The 24,814-nt window shown below is 40.3% G+C and overlaps 1 protein-coding gene across 2 annotated transcripts in view; it reads right to left on the bottom strand.

The window, feature by feature from the left end:
• The window catches only part of rab3gap2 (RAB3 GTPase activating protein subunit 2 (non-catalytic)), a 39,102-nt gene extending 16,212 nt beyond the window's left edge, over positions 1-22,890 (bottom strand). For both annotated transcript variants that reach the window (XM_036594245.1, XM_036594244.1), the window contains exons 1-15: positions 22,497-22,890; positions 16,140-16,216; positions 15,593-15,707; positions 14,710-14,791; positions 12,088-12,135; positions 11,485-11,560; positions 10,541-10,642; positions 9,178-9,277; positions 5,799-5,897; positions 5,051-5,199; positions 3,575-3,654; positions 3,172-3,261; positions 2,465-2,604; positions 1,728-1,923; positions 756-899 (exon numbers count right to left, since the gene is read on the bottom strand). In XM_036594245.1, the coding sequence (XP_036450138.1) occupies positions 756-899; positions 1,728-1,923; positions 2,465-2,604; positions 3,172-3,261; positions 3,575-3,654; positions 5,051-5,199; positions 5,799-5,897; positions 9,178-9,277; positions 10,541-10,642; positions 11,485-11,560; positions 12,088-12,135; positions 14,710-14,791; positions 15,593-15,707; positions 16,140-16,216; positions 22,497-22,617 (1,619 nt within the window). In that variant the 5' untranslated portion in view covers positions 22,618-22,890. The remainder of the gene's footprint in view (positions 1-755; positions 900-1,727; positions 1,924-2,464; positions 2,605-3,171; positions 3,262-3,574; positions 3,655-5,050; positions 5,200-5,798; positions 5,898-9,177; positions 9,278-10,540; positions 10,643-11,484; positions 11,561-12,087; positions 12,136-14,709; positions 14,792-15,592; positions 15,708-16,139; positions 16,217-22,496) is intronic.
• Positions 22,891-24,814: the final 1,924 nt, after the last annotated feature.

Genomic DNA, 24,814 nt, shown 5'->3' on the forward strand with positions numbered 1-24,814 from the left:
ATACGTGGATTCTGGACAGGATACTGGACAGTTAGTGTTCTCCTTCAAGCGTGTTAAGCAATGACTAAATTGTGGAGCAACTGGGCAAAAATAAAAATAAACAAACAAATAAATAAATCATTTTTAAAAATGTATTTTTATTACTTATCTTTTTATTAGTATTTTGATACACTTTTTACTCTATTTTATTCTGTTGGTTTACTTCCCATTTTCATTCTTGTTCCTTAGTTATGCAACTAACGTTCAAATTCTATTACTATAGGTTTTTTTTTATTGTTTAACTATTTTATTATTTCATGTTGTGAAGCACTTTGAGTTGCACTTTATGTATGAAAAGTGCTTTATAAAGTTCTTCTTCTTCTTCTTCTTCTCATTATTATTATTAATACAGCAGAGCTGGAACAATAACCACATTTGGAAAAAAAAAAAAAAAATCAGGACAAATTTATCCACAAACATTTTTATTATTTAAGTTTATTAGTTTATTAGTCACTTATTCAGTACATTTATAAAGCCTCTTTCGAGTTGAATCGGATCACTGTTGACACAGATCAGAGTGCAGATGTTCATGCATAAAAAAAAAGGAAAAAATGATAAATTCCACCTATTACTCAGTACTGATCATTACAATGAGTCGAAAAGTGGCCCCAGCCCTACAGTACAGTGAAACAGTGTGTGTGTGTGTGTGTGTGTGTGTGTGTGTGTGTGTGAGTGTGTGTGTGTGTGTGTGTGTATGTGTGTGTGTGTGTGTATACCTGAGGGCTAGATGGAATGGTATAGTAATGGAACGCAACACTCCAGTTGTTGGGTCGAACAGGCACACCTGCTGCGTATGCAAGTGCCAACCTTGACTGGTTACACTGTTCACCCCCATTAACCTGTAACCTGGATACAGCAACCTGAGTGAGGGAGGAGAGAGAGGGAAAGAGAAATGAGAGAGGGACAGATGGATATAGAGAGAGAAATGGGAACATAATCATGGACATCCATTTGCAACTTTGCCTTGCCACATCCTGTTTATTTCAGTGGAGAGCTTTGCTGCATCACTGGGTTACGGTATGACGAAATCCTCCTCAGTGCGCAGTGACAAAGTTCAACATATCTCAACTTTATGCAAACGAGTGTGGCTACCACACTGCGTTTAGCCAATCGGGCAAGAGCACACTGGTCTCTCTCAAGAACGGCAAACATAACTTCGACAGCTTTATGCAATACTGAAAATATCTGGTTTTATACACTCATGATGTCATTTGGAGGGAAGACGTTTGACTGGATGTGGATTGGAAACGGAAAATTTTAATCATATGAGCTCATAGGTTATTTGCTAAGCTTGCTCGTGAGATTGTTCTAATTTGTGTGGACGACTGATAAATTCTGAATATTATAACAGCATAAAAAGTCTGTACTGGGCAACAGTAAACAGCACATCAGATTGTTTATTGCCCGAGATACGTTCAGTACAGTTCCTTAATTTCCTAATGACATAGAAACGATCATCAGTGGTGGGCAAAGAGCCCCGGCATGGCAGAATGTGTTGAAAAAACATGGAAGTGGACTCATACTGTGAGTATTCTGCATGCTGGCACATATACACAAGAGTGTGTGAATAGTGACGCAGCACAGCTAGTATCCAAACTTGGGTGTACTTCAGTATGTATAAATGGACAACAGCGTGGGAGAGTGGGCACAAAGAATATATAATTTAATCAGTGAAGGAATGCATGTACCTGCAGTGTTTGCCCACAGTAAAGGCTCCGACTCTGGGGCCGTGCTGGGTGCCCCACACCTCCAGGATGCCCCGTCTGGGTGCATAAATGACAAGAAACTGCGCATGCCGGCGAGGCATGGAGGGGGAAGTGGCTATCTCTCTCTCGCCCCGAGCTTCAGACACCTGCACCCAGCCCAGCTGGGCATCACGGTACCCTACACACAAACACACACACACTTAAAACTATAACCATGAGGATATACACAAATGTATAAGCTCACAGGGAAAATTGTACTTTTTCTCCAGCAGTTCTATTCAGACGGGATTCATTTCACATGTTGGTGTAGTAATGCATCTCTGTTATTTCAGTCCCTTCCTAAAAGTTTGGTAATTTTAATAAACAATTATAGTAATTTTAAGGATTTAGCAATCCTGTATGGACTGATATGTTGGTAAATATTTCGTCATATCCTGCGGAAAAATAAATTCACTCCATTTTCCACAAACCCCATAAGTAGTCGATCAGCCAAGACATGTTTACAGTTCAAATTTAATTTTTTTTGTTTTTTTTTAAGTTCAGAGCTGGAGCAACGAGGCTAAGACTGCTAACAAACATTAGAAGTCAACAGTCATCCAAAAAGCCCAAACTGTTTCTGTATACATACATCACCAAAACTTGAATCTTCTTAATGAAGACCGTATTCTGTAGCTTTCTCACTTATTTGTGAGAGATTCATTTTTCTCCATCTCTCTCACCCTTCCACATGCGGATGGCGATGCCACGCGCCACGTCCAGCAGCATCACTCTACCGAAATCGTCCGTCACGCCTGCCATGGTGTTGCATGGTGAAAGACAAATGGACTCTCCGTGACGACGGGAGTCAGGCAGGCCAAACCTACAAGAAAGGAACATCAGGACTTTATTAAGTATGTTCAGTTAGTCACATGCATTGCATCTTTTCTAATACTCAATAAAAGCTCCAACCCTGCCAGAGAAGGATCACACCAGTCTCTTGAGATAGATCCTGTTCTTTTAACCCACTCTTCCATGAACTGGGTGCACATTTCCATCAGAGTTCATGTGTGTGCCCATTTCAGCATTTCACCTGCTGTTCTAGATTGAGAATTGGGATTGAGGTCTGGTGATTTTGGTGGTCAGTCAAATTCTCCTTATGTTTTGCTTATACATGAAGTACAAAGTTAGCGGAACAGCAGGCTAGAGTGGACAGGAACAAGAGACTGGTGTTATCCTTAACTGTTATTAAGGCCGTTCGATACTTACATGTTAGATAAAAAATCATGCACGCGACTAACTTTTTGCCTACGAAGCTGGTGTTGTTTCTCAAGTGTTTCTCGAACAAATGGAGTGTCAGCTCCGAGCCACTGAATGTCCTTTATGTTTTAATAGTAATAATAATAAATAATCTCAGAGAAGAGACGGAACCTTTTATAGATAGACCTACCGAACAGGAAGGGGTGTGGCCGGCTCCACTTTAGGCTTCTGTTTCTGTGCTGGCTCCTCCTCATTCTTATTCTTCCATCCCAACCATCCACTGAGAGACAGAAACAGAGAGAGAGAGAGAGAGAGAGAGAGAGAGAGAGAGAGAGAGAGAGAGAGAGAGAGATCAGCATACTATTAATTATTTAATTGAAATAAGGGGAGCACTGAGGTGCAGAAAGATGGGAGGCAGCAGGATGATGAAGGGTAGTAAGTTAGGGCTAAAGGTGTTTGACCAGGCTATGGTATTGTACAGTACTGTACAGCAGTGATACAGTGACCTCGAGGGAAATGAAACGAAAGGCTACAGTGAAGTCAAACAGCCTGAAGAAGATTCACACACAAAAACACACATTATACACACAAACCTGGCAGCACTGAACAGGGCCGAAGTGAGTTTGCTGGCCACAGCGAGAGCCACATGGGAGAGAAGAGGCTGTGAACTGCCCTGAGAGAAAAAGACACACCACATCACTGAATGAAATGGTTGAAAACCATTTTTTGGTTCTTTTGGTTCTCCAAAAGTTTGAAAAACGGTCATCTTATACACATACAGCATTTTGTTCTACAATAAAATATACAACTTCCAACCACAGGACAGCACAGCAGGTAGACAGATTCATACTGCCTCATAGCAGAAATATTAAAATATTACAGTAGAAATCACAACAGACCTCAATCAGAAAACAATACAGTATTCATAATAGTACCATATACTGTCCCTAGGGGTGTAAGAAGGCATTAATGCACTGGGAGGTCATTGTGATAGATATAAAAGGAGCATTTCAAGTCCACTGAATGTTAAGATTGGTTAAAGTCAATTACAATAATACTATAAAATTCTATTGTGTTTTTGTAATGTCTCTGCCTCGTGCTAGGCCACCTCCAGCCACTAGGGGGAGACAAGGCACCACTAAGGGGTAATTAGGGCTGAGCGGTAACAGCTGTGGGCACCCTTCTTAAGGGGTGCTCACAAACTGTTTTCTGCTCAGTCTTGAGTTCATGCCGCAATGTGCACGTCTATGACTAAGCCTGTAATGTCCTCTCTTGAGTACCGGTTTTTGAGTATCCTTCCAATAAATAAATAAAAAAAAACAACAATACAATACATTTTTGAGTGCACTTTTGGTGACTGGGCTCCCCTTCAGTTTTTGGAAACACTCTTTAATTTAATCTTTTGTCTGGCCTTAACCTCCTCCCTTTTGTTTATCGACCCTCCCAAGAGACTCTGTTGTGGTAGCTCAGTGGTAACACACTCGCCCTGCCATCACAAGGTTGAGTCTTGCGGCTTACCCCACAGCGTTCTGGTGTCTAAACAAGGGAACCGCCAGTTTGATCCCCACTCGAGGTAAGCCAGCCATCACACTACAATTTTATTCCATTTTCTAATAAAAAATCCAAATTGATGGAATAAATTGGGTTTATTGTCTATACTGCACTTCTGTATAATTCAGGATGGGGGCGTGAGTCCTGGAAGGCCAATTCCTGCACAATTTGGTGATTTATCTACTTAAGCGCACCTGATTCAACTCATCAGTTACCAGGTTTAGCTAGTGTGCTAGAGCAGTAAAATCACCAAACTGTGCAGGACTCTGGCCCTCATTTCCCCACCACTAGAGAAAATAGTTCAAGTAGCATTCGGGTATTCGGCTCGTTAAAAATAAAATAACTTAAACAACTGAATCAAATTAAAAACTGAGATTTCATGATGTATTGTTTCATAAAGAACTGTAATCGAAGTGAATCATTGTTACGTCAAAGTTCTACACCATTAACAATTACAGACACAAAGAGTGACACAAAAGACAGAAAACAAAAGATCAACAGTAACAAATCTGCTGTACCTCCACAGCATAGTAGAAACCAGTGAACGGTCCACCTCCCACAGTTATATACTGACTCATGGCAGGAGGACTGCCTTTCACTGAGGCATGGAAGCCTCCGAGGATAGAGGCGTTCTTCATCTGGTCAAACACATTCAGCGTCATGATGCCTGTGAGTGGAGAGAGAAAGAGAGAGAGAGAAGGAGGGAATGAGAATAAAAGACCAGTATACTCATGTAATCTTTCACTCTCTATCATTCATCTTTCTCTATTTATATCTGAGAATGTTTAATATTTAAACAGTCCTTTACAAGCAGATTATTCAAACAGTTTCCTGCGAGCCTTTAATCATATTTATGTGGGTATGCTGAAAGCTAAACTTTAAAAAGTTTGAATATACAGTTCCAAAAGTTTGAAACCCTATAGTTAAATGATATTTTGTTGATTTTCTAAGTGAAAGTAAATTCACATCCTCCACACTCAACAAACCTTTGCATATTTTACTGCCTAATTATTCTTATTCGCTGAACATAAAATGTGGTCTGTGCAAAGGTGTGGCACGTTATGTTTTATTTTTTCCAATATGTTAGTAAATAAATCAAATTTGTGCACAAAAATCTGCTGAAAAAAGCCAAATTTAAGCTCTGTGAAGGTTGTAATTATTTTTACTTAGAAAATCAACAAAAAATGTAATTTGACCGAGGTGTTCAAACTTTTGTGTACAACTGCTTGTTTTTTTTTCTTCAGAGTTTTATGCACTCCTACTCACCCACACTGCTGTGATCTACAATTATGTCCATATCCTGCAGGCCCCACTTCTTATAGGCGAGTGGGGGAGGCTGTACAGCATCACTTCCGGCTGCAGCAGCTATAGTCGGACACAAACATGAATACATATCAACACACTTATACCAGCTTATGTATATTCACAGCACACTATAAGCAAAAGGGAGAAAGAATTCAGGTCTTTACAGCTTGATATTTTATGAAGCAGGATTTGAGTTGGCTGGATAACCTGAACCAAAGAAACAGCTACTCTTATCTTTTTCCCTTACATATCACACTAACGAACAAGCATTGCGCAACCTTGTTTACTGATGTCTTTCCCATAGAGCTGACTGCAGAGGTCACTGTAGTCACTGTACCTGCTGAAACATTGCGCAGTCTTTACGAGTGAAGCTCCTGCCACCTGTTCTGCCATATACTAAACCCTCTTTCAAGGTCACTTAGATCTTCTCCTATTGCCATTTTGATCCAAAATCAAGGTCAACTGTCCCTGTTCAGCACTTTTAAACATGCTGCAGAGCATGACAGGACGTTAACTCTTAACCCTTAAGCATCTGTCCTTATGTTTCTCCACTCATTTGTTCAGGTTTTTCCTTTAATACAGGGTGATCCAAAAAGATTCATCCGATTTCAAAATGATTTATTTTACTTGTAAATCATTACAGAACAATGCAGTAAACTGTAAATGGTTTAAGTGAACATAAAGTTTATTATGTAATTGTACAAGCACTCAGTGTGAACCTCCTCCAGCTGTACAGACAACATCAACACCATAGTCAAATTCATCCCATACTCGATTGAGCATGTCGGGTGTCACTGCACTCACGGCTCTTTCAGTGCGATTTCGGAGATCATCCAGTGTTGTGGAACCAACGACGAACGCTCTGAGCTGTTGAAGTTTCACTGCTGATGAAAATCACGCTGCACAGTTATGACGGATTCACTGTTATTGAAGTGGAGAACGCAACACGCTTTCTGCTCAGGGGTCGCATCTCCTCGCAGACTGAAGGGAGCCATCTTCCACTGACATTCAGAAACTCTGTGACCCCCTCTTTCAATTGGTATGTGATTGGTTCCTAGTGTCTCACAGTTGTAAAAATATAGTGCTTTGAAATCGGATGAAGCTTTTTGAATCACCCTGTACTTTAAAACTGTGAGTAATATTGTTGGAATAGATTATAATCAATTTTAATATCTTCTAATTAATGCTGTCAACTTGCACAGTGAGTCAACACATTTTACACCTACAGCCTCTACCAATACCTTTGCTTTTACTGGACTGTTCTGACATTTAATTTAAGGTGGCTGACAGAAATCCTGCTTTACAAAATAGGACATCAAACTACAGCTCTTACAACTGCTAAAAGCAATTTATTACCAAACACTAGACAGTGAAACGTTCTTTTAGAGTATGACTAGAGCTACACTACAGCTAATGCACATAAAGAGGAAAAGGGAAAGGAATATGAGTGTGTGTGTTCATTTACACCAAATACCTGGGTCCTTTACAGACATTTCTATTGGCCAGCACAGAAAGATAAATGATGACATTAAAACAAATTCTACTGTGAGCTGTGAAACACATTGCTGAAGTATCTTGACTGTTACTTCAACTACAAAATAGTGCTGCACAATATGGAAAAGGCAATGTTCCATAAAGCTGATGGTTAACACGATAATGATAAGCAATAATTTATGACTAAAACAAGATGTGCAGCAAGTACAGACTCTTTATTTGGCATTCTAACATCTCCTTTAAGCAAACAGCTAAAAAAGCACCATTAACTACCGTGCACAATAAAAGTAATGAAATAGTGATACTGTTGTATGTAAAATTAGGGTTAAACAAAAAAAAATTAAAATAAAATACACTAAAAAAAAAAGTAAATCACATGTTTGTTCATTTTCTAAGTGCAACCAAGTTAACACAAGCGTAAATGTTCCTATTTCCGCAGGTTTTAGTGCAATTTTAATGCTGTTTTAAACGCTGAGAAAAAAGCCACACAATGATTTTTTTTCCCCAATATTTTAAATTCAGCAGATAAACTGTAACTATACATTACAATGTGCAGAGGTGTGTTCTCGGTAGAGAGTGTGAACTTATTTTCACTTAGAAAACCAACGAAACATTTTTGGTGCACTGTAATGCTGACAGAATCACAGTCAGCATTCCATGAACAGCTTTTTCTGTATAGGCTATAAAAATTTTATTAATTTAATTCCTTAAAAAGCTCCTTATGGTGATGCAAGTTTGTTGTGACCGTAGTTATTACTGCATCATATATTTGCACACAGCTTTGGGACTAAGGCCCAGTCTGATTTCACCCCTTATCCCTACCACTTAGCCCTTACCCCTCCGTTTTGCACGTTTATGCCTAGGGGTAGAGTGTCCCAGTTTTTGTTGAGATAGAGGGGTAGGGTGAAGTGTTAGGGCTACATGGCCCTCCAAACAGAGGTTTTTCAGAGACTCACTCCAAACAGAGTGTTATGGGGAAAAAAGTAAAACCAGAAAGATGGCTGCGCGTGCAACCAAAGACAGACACAAATGTGAGAATTTTCTCTATTAAAAAGTACAATAACCACTGTATTATCATTAATGTCATTTCAATGTATTATGGTCCTTTTCTTCATAACAAGCATAAAAATCTCTAGTAGTACGCTAAAGTCTCAGTAGTTAGCTATCTAAATTTCCCATTCCACCTTAAAAACATGCAGCAGTTACATTCTGGCGCCTCAGGCATCAGAACTGCTGCACCATTTAGGTGGAACAGGAAAATTCGAACGAGAATCTGGTGAATATCTGACTTCATCTTCATATCACTGAAAAATTAGAGGTGGGTGATCATAAATAATTGTCCCTCTTTGAAGGCATATGAGGCCCTAAATGTAACTAAAGCCCAGCAGTGAGGAGCTGAACTTTACCCTCCTCTGCTGTCACTGCAGACTGGCAGGGTCGCCTACAGAGCAGCGCTAGTAGCTGTTAATGAAATAATAATATTCTTCTTTATTTGAGGGTCCCATTGTGTAGAGGAAGTCTTCAACCACTAACCCCTTGTAACTCAGTTCCAAGGGGCAAGGTGACACTCGAAAACAAGGGGTAGGGGCAAAAATAAGAAATGGGATCGGGCCAAAGAATAGCCATCACAGTTGAAGGCTAGTAGTTCAAGACGAGCTGTTCACTTGGGTGCTTTTTAATTGCCTGAATGGTCTCTAGACTATGCAGTAAAAACATGATTTAAAAAAAATGATTTATTCTGCAGCTCGACCTCAAAACATACAAAGAAAACCATCCAAGAGCATTTGAACTAATTTAGATTAACAATCTTTCTTACACACTTGCATGTGTACATGCGTACACCCACCTCTAGCAACCTGGTTTCTGCAGGCGCGCAGAGACTGAAAGAGGCTGAAGCCATCAATGGTGACCAGAGCTGTTGGGTACAGGATACTCAATTCCTCATGCTGTAAGACACACACCTCAGTTAGTCACTTCGTTTTAGTGGAGAGTGACTGCAGATCCTAATGAGCAATGACTTCTGTCTTACAGTACTGTTCAAAAGTTTGCAATCACTGTTTTTAAGAATAAAATCCAATTTTGATAAATGTTTAACATGATTATAATACATTCGGCCTGAACAAAATGACTGAGAAAGATGTACAGCATCAACAACGAAGTTAAACACTTGTATTTCAAAAGCGGAGATCAAACCTCAAGGCAGATAATAAAAATGATGAAAATGGATTTTGAGGTTTAGTTCATGATACTTAAATGTACAATGCACATGTATTTTTACTGTAGGCAAAAAAATACTTAGTGTCAATTGATCTGTAGCATTTAGAGTGAAGAAACTCAGCAGATTTGTACGTACTTACACCAGAAGGCGTGTGTATGAAGTATGTGGTGATGCGAGTGTATTTTCATCTGCTCACTTATACATGCATGCATGCATACATATTTTTTTTTATATATATATATATATATATATATATATAATATATATATGTATATATATAGTGTGTGTGTGATATATATATATATATATATATATATATATATATATATATATATACACACACATACACACACATATATATATATATATATATATATATCTATATGTTTCTGTGTATATATATATTTCTATATGTTTCTGTGTATATATTGAAATATTGAAAAAAAAACTGACATCATTCCGTAGTCTAATAACGTAGCCAATTCTCCCTCAAATGATCTCAAATTTTAACAAAATGTGTAAAAACTTCAAAGTTTAATTTTTAATGTTTTTTTTTCAGGTTGAAGAATGGCGTTCACTAGAAATGAAAAGGCATTTTGTGTGTTAGAATATGTTCGAACACAGTCAAACAAGAGTGTGCAGTGTGCATTTTTGAGAAAATTCAATAAAAATGCACCAACTGGAAAGCAGATTTGGACACGGCACAAAAAATTCAAAGAGGAAGGCTGTCTGTGCAGCGCAAAGGGATCTGGACGACCACCAGTATCGGAAGATATTACATTAGTGAAGCTGTGAAATCGGTTATAAAATCTACATCCCTCTGAATTTCTTGTTTGATAAATAAATCTTGTATTGTTCAACATGAAGCCTATTGAAGCCTACATGTAGTTACTCAGATATTCACATCTCAAATGATGTCAATTTGGGACACTCTGTGTATATATATATGCACGCATATACACATTATGTGTGGTCTTACGTATATACACACCTGCTCAGTAACTCCAGGATGGCGTGGGATCTCATATGTTCGACACTTCAGCCTAAGAACTGGATCTTCATTTAGTAGCTGAGCCAAAAGAAGAACTCCATTCTGCGCATACACACACACACACACACACACATTCAAATTGTGGATATGTGAGAATCTACAAGTAGCTGTAAGGTCAAATTATTTGTCTAAATATGGACAAATGTATGTTACACATTACTTGTCATACTTTTCACCATTTTATAGATAACAGTGTGTCATACCCACATCAACAGTGTCAGAAACCACACAAGCAAGTCTATGAGATAACCTACAAAGGATTTTTCAACATTTCTGCTAAATAAATGGTTAAAATATAAAGTCATTCAATGTGGTTTGATGTGAAATGCTTCACTCTAGTGAAACTTGCCTCTATTACTATTACACTGTTCACAGTGGTGGTGCCAGGAACCAGACGTCTCAAGAGTTTAATGCTTCTAAAGGCAAATGGTTATGAATATGCTCCCTGAAATCTGAGATATTTTTTATGATAGTCCTGAGAGAGGGTTTTGGCCTAAAACATGGAACAGCTATGCATGTAGGGTGTTAGAAGGCAAAATATTATGTCATTTGTTAGATTTACTATTATTTTACTATTATCAACATTACATATAGAAACACAAAAGACATAGTGGAAACAAATAAAATGAGTATATTTGTGTTGGAGACACTGTGACCCCTGGTTCCTATCACCACCACTGTAAAGAAATCTGGGTTGGTAAATTTTCACATCAGACCACTCTGAATGACTTTGGTAAGCATCACAATGACTGAATTATGCGGAAAATAGGAAAAATCGATGGATTTCCCTTAACTCCCTTAATTGGCATATAAGCTTTAGCACTTTTATAGCATCAGTGCAGAACTAAAGATGTACATTTTGGACAACAAATATGTTACGGTACCTCTGTGTAGAAGCGGACGTATCCTGAGCTGAATCCAACCACAATACAGGTCCAGTCTGGACGACCTGTGGAACTCCTAAATAAAAACACAATCATGAACTTAAAACAAAATAAAATTTTGTTGTCTGCCTTTAATACAAATAGAGCAGGACCACCCTAAGAGGCCAAAACTGGTGTGTAAGGACGTCTGACTTGTTAGCTAATTAGCAAGGCCTTCATGAACCGAATTTAGAGATTTAGATGAAGGTAAATACTAATATCGGCAGCTTTTTGGCCTGGAAGGTCCCTAGTTTGACATGCCTGCTTTAACCCAACTCCCTCAACCAATGAGAGAACAAACATTTTTGTACCACAATCAACTTAAGAAATTCTGTATTTTTTAAGTATTTTAGTAAAAAAAAAGTGTAATGTTATTAAATATACATTTGCAAGAACTTTATTTGACGTTTTCTTTATTTGACGTCTTCTTTTCAGCCTTCAGCCACCATAAACATTGCACTTTGACATCCCAAGACAAAGAGTTTGGCCAACGCTGAAATAGAGGGTTTGAGTGTGTGTGTGTGTGTGTGTGTGTGTGTGTAAGTGTGATAGGAATGGTCTCACCTCTTCTGGCTGGCCAGTGGGATGCAGATAACACTGCTCACACACTCCCTGTACAGAGAAAAGAAGAGAAATGACTACAAATTTTAACAGCAAGAGAAGCCTGTCTCAGTAATCAATGCTCTCTATTTTTAACTGCAATGATTAGACAACACAGCTTCACTGACTCATTGACGACATCAATTATGGAAAAAAAGCTGATGTACTTTATACTTAAAAATAAAGGCACTCTAATCCTGCTAATGGGGACCTGATGATCTGTACAGTTTCAACTACTTTCTTCAGTTATGTCCATTTAGACAACTGTACTTGGGTCCTCACCACACAGCTGAACTGTGGTCTGTGCTGTACTGTCTGCATAAGGCTTGTATCATTCCTGTAGCATCAGCTGCTGCTAATCACAGCAGACAAGCATCAAAATGTGTCAGATATAAGAACAGATTTTGTCACATGGACCACAGAACGTATTTTCAGGTTGGGCCAGACATCAGCGACCTGACTGGCTGATTTTAAATGTGTAATTAAACTAATGAATCATAAATAAGTTGGGATCTAGTAAGGTTTATTTTTACTACTCCGACTGCAAAGCATGTAGGCTTTTTTACTGCAACATAAATGGTATGGTCATAGGCTGGTAAAAGTTCAAATAAAAAAATAGGCTGATTAATGCAGACAAACAAAAAAGTAACAGAGCTTTTGCATTATTGTCAAATTGAACTGCCATGTAAACAGCATACTCCGATTTCTTAGATCGGAGTAAGGTCTAGAAATCCGATTAAGAAATCTGATAAAGAGAGCTGGGCTTTAGCTCAGTAATCAGATTTCTCAGTGCATGTGAACTCTTACTCTGATTTCTTTCAGATTTCTGTGCATGTGCGAAAAACAGAGGGGGGTACAGGATATTAGCAAGCAGCGTCGCTGCGAGACGCAGCAAAAGGAAATACATGCTTGACGAAATGAAGGATTTAAATATTCTTCATCTTTTAGATGATGCATGTTCATAGTTTCAGGTAAAGTGGCACGAAAAAAAGTCTTCGTCTGTGAGTTTATTGGCCGGCTGCAAAGCAGAAATCCTATTATTGTCTGACTCATGTAGACCCAGAGTTTTTGCATTATCTGATTACTCAAGTGCATGTAAACACGTTGATCGGATTACTGACAAAATTGGCACTTTGATTTTGCAGTCATCCGATTACTGAGTGCATGAAAACATACTCATTGGCCCTTACTCATCAAATTATGTACAAAAAGGATTTGCAGATCTGATCGCCTTAATAACGTCAGAACTGCGTCTTATTCATCAAACTCATACAGTGTGGAAACAAGCGGAGATGTGAGTGCAAACAATGAATCAGCATAAGCATGAAATCAAGCACCAGCCTACCAGCACCTCATTTACAAGTCTTTTTTGGCAAGCCTGCCTTATTGATGAATAACAAAACTGTTGGCGAAATTTGCGTTCCCTCTTTTGTGGATCAGATTTGAACGTACGCAACATTGATCAATAAAGACCAGTGTTAGAAAAATCCAAACACTGGTGCAAATTTTAGCATATGAACTAGGTGTGAAAACTATGAAGCACTGTTAGAAGCCATTAGGTAACAGTTTTATAAACAAAAGTCCTTAACTTTTTCTGTTTTTAGAGAAGGAGCACGATATGTGACCTTACATCCATCTCTCCACATTCACTGATACTTATGCTTCTTCTTCTCTCCCTAGCTCCCCATCTAAGGTCCTCAGATATTTTGTCCATTTTGTTGATTTTAATTCATCTATATCTGTTCACTCGCCATTTATATGATTATTATACAACAGGTAGTTCCGGCCATGCGAGCTGATTGGTTGAGAAGCATTTTTTCACAAACACTGCATCACAATCCGCTGAGACGCTGTTGCTAAGCAACGACTTTGCCAACTGTAGGAGACGCCCAAGCCATTTAAAAGTTTTTACTTCTTACTTTGCCACAAACAGAAAATGGACACTTTTAAGATCACATTTGACCGACAGCCGATTTGGTCAGACTCTGAAGATGAGACTACACTAAATTCCCAAACTGTCATCACCACTGAGCAGCTTTTCAGTCGGCAGCTGTGACAGAAGAACAGCTAAACAACCTGGAATCAGCCAGAAATGAACCCAATACCATTCAACAAACTAAATGGGCTGTAAGATGCTTTACAGACTGGCTGGAACAAAACAACATTAATACTGATCTGGCAAAAACGGACAAAACTGAGCTAAACTTGATATTGCGGCAGTTTTATGGCTCAGTCCGCACTTCAAAAGGCGAGTCTTACAGCAGCCTGTGCAGCGAGTGGGCGGAGCTCGTTACTCTGACGCAGCAACAAACTGCTCGTTAAGAAACTATAATTTGGTGAAGGAACTGCGAACATTAAAACATATGAAACGCCGCGTTCACGACCCAGTTTATTAATTTATTACTTTATTTATTTAACTGTTGTATAAACGCAATAGAACACTTGAGGTTGTGTGTTATCGCGATAACACGCTCCCTCTCGTGTTCTATTGCTTAACTGTGCTGTGCTGTCTTTTAGTGTAGATTGAGATCATTTCATTGAACTGCTTCTCCTCTTATTTCTCCTTCATGCCATCCCATCTCTTACCCCTCCTCAGAGCTCAGCGTGCCGCTCCAGGACACAGCCAGGGTCATCTCCTCTTTCCCCGAGTCATCTGTCTGCCATTTAGCTGCAAATCAATACAGTCAGCAGTATAGAAACATGTGAGTATGTGGAGCTGTGCTGATATTACGATTAATCATGAAATCGTGATTTTGAACCTTCAACGTTTATTAATTTACTCATCTGTGAAATCACACCCACTGCTAAAGGTCAGTCAATGTGGACGCATATGCTTAATGCCTGTAGATGGCAGTAGCTACAAGGCTGTTAAACATGTCTTTTAGGGTGCCTACACACCAGACAACGCAAGGACAGAGTGATAAGACGGATATGCATGCAGATCTATAAGGCGTGTCCACGGCTGGAGTGGGGCGGAGTTTGTGCAGTTTGAAATCCAGTGGGACACAAAACATTTGGACCACAAACAAAGATATATGGGCCATCGAAAGAAAGTTTTGGCGATGGTTATAAAGCCACGAAGATAAAGAAGTCATATTGAACAGGACGAGACTACATACTGTCGCTACTCTCCTTCATCTTGGATTTTCATCCATCTTCTGCCTGCCTATTTCTATTGGTTGACGTGCTTCCCTGTCAGAATCCGTTGCAGCAAAAGTTGAAATGGTTTTCGATGCTCAACGATGCATCTTTTCAGGCACGTTCGTAGTCCGACAGAGCTGAAATACACTGCGTTCCTGATGCTGCGTCAACTACTGGTGTGTAGGCACCCTTATACTTCTCTTACAGCTTGCTACACTGTTGACATAGTGGACAAATGTCCAGCTCTTGCAGCATTCATATCAGAGGTGTTAGACGCACTGTGGCTTTAAAAAAGAAGCCAGATTTTAACACTGCCATTTGTGCATACCAGAGAGAAAGGCTGCTTTATGTTCTCGAGCGATGACCAGGAGGTCTGAGCAGGGAGAGAGCGAGAGAACACAGTCTTGCAGCCAAGGGGCGCCTTGCTGCACCTCCTCTTCAGCCTGCAGAGAAACATGACAGAATGATTTAAGCACACTTGAAAAGTCACAGAAATATGACAGGACTGTTGGCTAAGAGAGATGCATTATAAATAACGTTCTTATTTATTTGTGGCTTCATTTCTATTATGGACCATATGGGTGCGAAAAAACAAGGCTGAGCCAGCAGATACTGAGGAAATGCGGACATAGACAGATGTCAAGTCGGCTAGTTTTATCTGCAGTAACGTGTTCTGTAAGCAGCCATGAGTGCATCTGCGTATAAAAATAAGAGCTAATTTATTTGCTTATCTTATAGTGACTACATAACGGTTCAAGCTCTGAGCTGATGAGAATACAGTCATGTTTAATTACGATTATTCGTTGACACAGTCAGCACTTTGTGTATTAAGAAAAAGGTAAGACAGTAAAGGGAAAGATAAGCAGAGCACAGACCGTGGTTCCATCCACTTTAGTGTCTGACGCCTCCCACGAGCCCCAGTCTGAGTCATCCCAGGTTAACTCATTCTCTCCTGAGGATCACACAGAGAGACAAAAAGAGAGAAAATCAGAATCGCAGTCAGGCATTAGGGATCTGCACAGGCATGAAATTGAAGCCTGAAGTCGACCTGTACCTCAGCTTTGAGACCCGAAGCGTCCTGGCCTGATAGGTCCTGTTAAATTTGAAACCTCAACCTGTTCACATGCGCTAACGTGAGATGGATGGATAGATGGATGGATGGATGGATGGAAGAATGGATGGATAGACAGATAGATTTAACTTTATTGTCATTGCTCAGTACAAGGCAACAAAACGCAATTAGCAGGCATAAATGTGTATATATACACACACACACACACACACACACACACACACATACACACATACACACATACGCGTAACTGTAATTGAAGAACCCTGTTCTTCAGTGGTCAGGACTCCCATGGACCCTCACAGAGCAGGTACTATTTGGGTGGTGGATCATTCTCAGCACTGCAGTAACACTGACGTGGTGGTGGTGTGTTAGTGAGTGTTGTGCTGGTACGAGTGGATCAGACACAGCAGTGCTGCTGGACTTTTCAAACGCTGTGTCCACTCACTGTCCACTCTATTAGACGCACCTATGTTGTTGGTCCACCCTGTAGATGTAAAGCCAAAGACAATAGCTCATCTCTTGCTGTACAGTATTAGCTAATCATCCTCTAGCCCTCCATCAGTGGTCAAAGGACGCTGCCCACAGGACACTGATCAGACACAGCAGTGCTGCTGGAGTTTTAAACACCTCAGTGTCACTGCTGGACTGAGAATAGTCCACCAACCAAAAATATCCAGCCAACAGCGTCCTGTGACCACTGACGCACATCATGTCTCTGCTCCGCTCTGGGTGAACTTTATGCAAATGAACTGAGCAGCAATCAGATTACTGATACATGGCGCGGTAACGGATTGTGTCATGCCATGCGGTGAACGTGTATCGAGTGGTAGATATAACAGTTGATAACACGGTATTATCATGCTAGATAACTGTTTTAAGTTTTAAAACAATTTTAGGCTGCTTTGGGGCTCAGAACTGGCCTGTAACTCTGTATACACTTTCCCTCTTTACACCTCAACCTGCTTGTGTTTTAGTGACCGGCCCTCAAAGCTGCCAACAGTTGTTGAGGAAAGCGATTCCACTTCCACAAGCACACGAGTCCACACTCTACGCTCAAATTATTATATGAAATCCTGAAAACCTCCCTTGTCTCTGCTAACAGTATTTATTATCAGTATATTTTTGGGAAATTGCTGAATGTACCTGTATAGCATCCATCCTCCTTCTGCTCAACGTCAGCTTGTGCTAAAGCTCCTCACGCTACTGCTGCTACTGCGGAAATACTTAAGCACACTTCGGGCAAACATAACAAGGGGAGAGATCTGCTGTGGCCTCTACCAACCCAATAAAAAAAGGCTTTTTTGGTGCTTTTTCCCATCCATGTGGTCAACCAGATACTGTTCATTGACTTTTCATTATCTCGGATACTCAAATTTCCAAATTAGTCGGAATGCAACTTAACTACCATGTGTGACAAAGCTTACTTTTTTCAGTGGGGTATTTTGATGAGACTGCCGATCTCTATTGTGTTGATTCAATGTGCAGCAGCGTTAGCCTGCATGTAGTAATAGCAGTATTTCAGCTCCTTAACGACCTTGGAATTGATCTGGTGATATTCAGAATAAAACATTCGGAAAGCAACACGCGTCTGCTTTGGAACAACGGGCCTCGTTCACCAACCGAAAGAAATTTCTTCTTAAAACTCACTTATGCAGATTCTGACATTCACCAGTGTTTTCTTATCTGGGATTTATTCTCAGGTAAGAACAGAATCTGGACTCACTCAAGAGCACAAAGGTGAGAACAGCTCTGTGGTTTGAGAACACGTCATGAATCTGACGTAGACTTTTTCTAAGGACCTTTCTCAAGAACAAATTGAAGAAAAAAATGAGGCCCGACTGTCGTTTATCACAGGGTGCAGGTTTTAAAAATGATATTCATTTTTCTCATAGAGAAGTCTGCTTAGGCCTGGAGTTCCCAATACAGGCATCACACCAACTACAGAATAACCACATGACTACAGAGGTCTGTTCAGTCCAGAGAGTCTGAGCTTCTGGTTAAAAATAATAAATAAATAACAAAAATCGTCCACCAAATTTGGCTGTGAAGAAACAGGAACCACCTATGAAAAAGTAATGATCAGAGGATCCCATTATAATCGAATATAAATCACAATAGCTGCAGATGAACTGATGAACACTTCATGTACAACCTTAGCTTCTTCTGAACCTCTGCGTGCCCTTTCTCCCTCTCCTTCTTATTCTTCCTCTCCTTCCATCAGAGTGTAATGTATTCCGGTCGTACATGATGAGTCATTCAGTAAAGGGCAAACGCACCGCTCCCTCCCTCGCGCTGTCACTGCAGGGTAGCGGAGTGCAGCAAAGCACACGTCATATATTCTCTCCTCTTTCTCTCGATTTGACACTCCAGCGGCTCTCGATCTTGGACCTAGAGAACACCTGCACTACACATTTTACAGCTTTCACTGCTGATCTGCCTCCTCGTCTCGCTCCCAAACCCTGCAGGAAGTTCAAGCAGCAGATAAAAATGATCTTTATCCTTATCGCGGCTGTCGGAACAAAACCTCGTATCTCCATTTTTGTCAGTTTTTGACATAATGTGAAAATGCCTGTTGCTCTTTACATTGTGTGTAAATTTCATGATGAACAGACCAAAAGAAACGGCTCAAAATTACTTGGAAAGAAGTCTGGTTCCATTGACTTACATTAAAAGTACAGTAAGTTTTTTCCTTCTCCTGTAAAGTTACCATTTTGGAGATATAAGATTTTAATCCGACAACAGCGTATAAAGATATATTTATCTTTACTCAAATCAAATTTCCATTGTTTTATCCCCAAAACATGCATGGCTGGTCAAATAAATGAACGAATGCACTTCACATTGCTAAAATCAGCGGCACCATCCAGTCTGAAGCCTGAAGTCTGTCTGTACTTTCATTTTTGTCATAGAGCGTCAAAAACACGTTTGTTTGAAAGACCTGACAACTCGACACAGTCTGAGGCAAGTGTGGGCTCATTTAGACATGCAGTTTGTATGATGCTAACAGCTAGAACATAAGGTCCAACTGCTTATTAGCTACATTAGCCTCATAGCTTCAGTGCAAAACTAAAGCAAACTTCAGACACCAAACATATCTTGGCTGATCTATGCTTACAGTGAGGATAATACAGATTGGTAATAGGTTTTATATTCCACTTAACTGTGGCTTTAATGCGGCACAGGACCTCCAGACTGGGGGACCACCGCTGCAGTCCAGCTACAAACAACATGCCTGTACAGCCTACCCCTTTTAAAGTTGCTGAAAATCTTATTCACTCTTCATTTATTTATTTATTTTTTCCTCTAATGTAGTACAAACCCAAAGAAATGGGTTTTAAACTCATAACTACCCACAAAAAAACATGTGTTCTTCATTCTCCATAAATACCACCAAAAACAGCCTTACAGTAGCTGCTTAAACAATCTGGCATGTATAAACAGCCCATTATTGCCACTGGGCTGATTTCCCACACCCAGATTCAACCTAAGCTGAGACCGAAAAGCCTTTTTACTCTGTAGGCCTCATCTGAATGGTGAACTGAATCCAAAACTAGGCTTAAAAGGGGCATTCTGGCCTAAAACTGGCATTTAATACATGACTTATGTTATAATATTCTGTAGCACTGCATCACTCAGTCATCAGCTTTTCATTCAACAATGTTCTCGCACTACAATACCCAGCATGCATTATGTCAGGCATAACATTATGATCACCTCCTTGTTTCTATGCTCATTGTCCATTTTATCAGCTCCACTTACTATATAGGTGCACTTTGTAGTTCTACAGTTACAGACTGTAGTCCATCTGTTTCTCTGCATACTTCGTTAGCCCCCTTTTACCCTGTTCTTCAGTGGTCAGGACCCCCTCAGGACCCTCACAGAGCAGGTACTATTTGGGTGGTGGATCATTCTCAGCACTGCAGTAACACTGATGTGGTGGTGGTGTGTTAGTGTGTGTTGCACTGGTCTGAGTGGATCAGACACAGCAGTGCTGCTGGACTTTTTAAACACTGTGTCCACTCACTGTCCACTCTATTAGACGCACCTATGTTGTTGGTCCACCCTGTAGATGTAAAGTCAGAGACGATAGCTCATCTGCTGCTGCACAGTTTGTGTTGGTCATCCTCTAGTCCTTCATCAGTGGTCACAGGACGCTGCCCACAGGACGCTGTTGGCTGGATATTTTTGGTTGGTGGACTATTCTCAGTCACTGAGGTGTTTAAAACTCCAGCAGCACTGCTGTGTCTGATCCACTCAGACCAGCACAACACACACTAACACACCACCACCACGTTAGCGTCACTGCAGTGCTGAGAATGATCCACCACCCAAATAGTACCTGCTCTGTGAGGGTCCATGGGGGTCCTGACCACTGAAGAACAGGGTGAAAGGGGGCTAACAAAGTATGCAGAGAAACAGATGGACTACAGTCTGTAACTGTAGAACTACAAAGTGCACCTATATAGTAAGTGGAGCTGATAAAATGGACAATGAGCACAGAAACAAGGAGGCGGTCATACTGTTATGTCTGATCGGTGTATGTCATACTGGGAACTCTCCCACCCCTTAAGAAATCCTGACTGCTGGTGTAGCCACTGATGTAGAGGCCAATAAACACACATGCAATATTTGTGTAAGTGGGCGATACGGCAAAATATAATATCACAATACTTCAGGGAGTTTTTATGATGCACAATGTGTCCTGATATTTATTTTTTCTGACATCTGGTAAGTTAGAAGACAAAGCAGTACCACGTTTTAAAAACACTACCAAAAACTACTTTTTATAGACGTACTTGAATTCAACATTTCACACACTGTGAACTAAACTGAATTAATGAGGACTAATGATGCTCTTTTTAATCAAATATGCAGTTCAAAAGTGATTTTAAGTGCTGACAATATCAACGATATGCTCAGAAAAGTATATAATAATAATAATAATAATAATAATAATAATCCTTATTGATGTAGCACTTTTCAAAGCTCAAAGTGCTTTAGGAACAGATGATACAGCTTAATAGTAACACAAGAAATTATGAGTATTCATTTAAAATCACAAAGCAATGACGTAGATCAATTAAAAAGATTAATACCAAGAGATGTAGAGTTCTAATTAAACACGGAGTTAAAGAAATATGTTTTTAAATCTTTCTTAAACATGTGCACGGAGCTTGACTGTCTAATAAAAGGTGGAATTGAGTTTAGAGGCAGAATAACTGAAAGACTCTCCATGTTTTCTGTATTTGGTACTTGCAGATCTAAGACCATACTGTGACATATTGTGGTGTATTTTATAATGATATCATACATCATGACATCATACTCTGTTGGCCCTCTTTCACCCTGTTCTTCAGTGGTCAGGACCCCCACAGGACCACCAGAGAGCAGGTACTATTTGGGTGGCGGATCACTCTCAGCAGTTTTTAAACACCTCAGTGTCACTGCTGGACTGAGAATAGTCCACCAACCAAAAATATCCAGCCAACAGTGTCCTGTGGGCAGCGTCCTGTGACCACTGATGAAGGACTAGAGGATGACCAACACAAACTGTGCAGCAGCAGATGAGCTATCGTCTCTGACTTTACATCTACAGGGTGGACCAACAACATAGGTGCGTCTAATAGAGTGGACAGTGAGTGGACACAGTGTTTAAAAAGTCCAGCAGCACTGCTGTGTCTGATCCACTCAGACCAGTGCAACACACACTAACACACCACCACCACATCAGTGTTACTGCAGTGCTGAGAATGATCCACCACCCAAACAGTACCTGCTCTGTGGTGGTCCTGAGGGGGTCCTGACCTTTGAAGAACAGGGTAACAAAGTATGCAGAGAAACAGATGGACTACAGTCTGTAACTCCTCTGTGCTCCTATGTGGTCAGTGGAGCTGATAAAATGGACAATGAGTGTAGATACAAGGATTTAACGTTAAGTGCCGCATCATTTAAGGTGGAACGGGAAATGAGAAGCTGGCTAATAAGAAGCAAACCTACAGCCTCGATTTGTGCTTTGTTTTTAAATAAATTAATGACACAATAAACAATGAAATGAACAGAATCGACTCGCGGACTCGCGGACAGGCAGGGAGCTCAGTCAGTTAGCTAAACCCCCAATGTGAGTGTCTCTGGGCACATTAATGCCGTTTTGACTCACCTGCTTGGTCTTTGCTCTCGTCCGGCACAGCAGCGGATTTCTGGCTGGGGAAGAGAAACTCCCGGACCTGTCTGAGCTCCTGGACCCGACAGAAGTCCAGCAAACAGCAGGACATCCTCATACGGCGAGGCAAAGCTCAGCCTGCGGCTAATCTGCCCCGAGCTGGGGCATTAAGGAGCGGCGGCGGCAGAAAAAGCGGAGAAGCTGGAGTGTTTTTGAGTCTCTATGTTCGCCTCCGCTGCCAAAAGCCTTAATACGAGACCAAAAAAGCACCAAACTCCTTTAATAAGCTGGACAAACAGAACATCTGTGAGGAAAAGCTGAGACAAACCGGCCCAAACTGCTGTTGTTTTGCTCTCGGTCTGCCTGAGTGACACATCCTCAGCCGCGAAGGCAGCAGAGTGACGGAATACTGCAGTGTCGCGCCCCCTGCTGCTGCGGAGGACTACACTGAGACGGTTTAAAGGGCAACTTCACCCATTTTTCAATATTCTGCTTAATTCTTTTTTTTATTTATTTATTTTTATATATATAATTTTATTGCTAGAGGAATAAGTAATTATCAGAAATCAGAGGTTTCAGTATAACAACAGTTCACAATGAGAAGTCAAAAGTTTAAATAAAGGAAATAAAGAATACAAAAAATAATAATGATATATATATATATATATATATATATATATATATATATATATATATATATAAAATCAGAAGAAAATGAAGTAGATTAAATTAACACTAAATTGATGTGATAAACTATTTTGCATCAACAGTGCCCCCTGCCGGTGGGTTCATGCCTGTTCATGTCTTCATTTATTGTTTAATTATTAAATTAAGTATCTGCATTAATTTATCAGTATTCATTCATAGCACACTGAGTGTGCTGTACATGTGAAGATTGTGTATTTTCTATATAAAATGGCCTTTTCGGGTTTTGTTCATTTGCGTATTCTTACGACACAGTTTAGATCGATCTATTACTGCACTGGTTGTTATGTACTGACTACAGAAACAGACGTTAGTTGCCATGGAGACGTGAGGCTGAACTGAGGCGGTTAGTCGGTGGTTTAGAAAGTGTAAAGTTCGAACAGGAGACAATCAGCATATTTAATAAGCCGTAAAAATAAGAAGGTGTTTTTATTCAGGCGGCAGAAAAGAGCCGGTCATTACAGCAGAACCACCGGTAAGAGCTTCAGATCGTGGTCGAAGCCTGTAAGCATAGATAAACAAACCCAGACGCCGCCTTGTCTGATGTTCTCTATGTGAGGCGATACGTCTGCGCGTCCGCCATGTTGGAGCGGTCAAGATCCGCTTGTGAACAAATTCACTTGTATTGAGAGACGATGAGTCTCAGGATTAAATCAGCCTCAACTTCCTCATTACTCGATTTTCACCAAATCTGTTTAGTAATAATCCTCAGACACAGGTTAATCTAGGCTGCTCGGCCTGCTCTCGGTAGCTTTTATTTCTTTAATAACTGATCGTAAAAATTAGCCGTCCGGACCAACAGGAAAATATTCAGTCTGCATCTGACGTTAAAAACTGAGTTTAGCGCTCCGGTAGAAACACAATCAGCAAATCCATCAATGTGTGAATCACTTCCAATCTTTATACACAGAAGGACGAAGCTATGTTGGCTTCCTATTCGCCAGCCTCTTGTTCGAGTTCTCCCGTTCCACCTTAAATGGTGCATCTGCCATCTTCTTGTTCGACTTCTCCCGTTCCACCTTAAATGGTGCATTAGCCAGCTTCTTGTTCGAGTTCTCCGGTTCCCCCTTAAATGGTGCAGCAGTCAATTTCTGGTGCCTGAAGCTGCACAATTTAAGGTGGAACAGGAAATGCGAACAAGAAGCTGGCAAAAAAGAACACTAACTTCAGGTCCGTATAATAAGGTGCTAATCTATTATAAATATCTACACTGATTAAGGAGTGTAAGGACTATTAAATGAAATAAGCTTAATATAAAACCAGAGGAAAAACAATCACATCAACAGGTTCTCTGTGCCTCACCAAGCACATAAACATCACACAAACATGAGAGTGGATCTCTGCGTTCCCTCCGTTATATAATCCTATCCCGCTTTCTGAGAGCGATATTCTTGAAATAGTGTAATTTTGGACAGTATCTTTCTTAAACTGCTGCTCTGTAACGATACTGAATGCAGTCCAGCAGCGATGTTGACCGCCCCAAAATGGCGGCGCCGTTGACGTGCCTGGCTGGACCCAACGCGGCATCTAGGTATGAATATCTATGCTTGTAAGCTTCTCATTCGAATTTTCCCGTTCCACCTTAAATGGTGCAGCAGTTGCATTCTGGC

The sequence above is a fragment of the Colossoma macropomum genome, unplaced genomic scaffold (assembly GCF_904425465.1).
Source record: "Colossoma macropomum unplaced genomic scaffold, Colossoma_macropomum, whole genome shotgun sequence".
Lineage (NCBI taxonomy): Eukaryota > Metazoa > Chordata > Actinopteri > Characiformes > Serrasalmidae > Colossoma > Colossoma macropomum.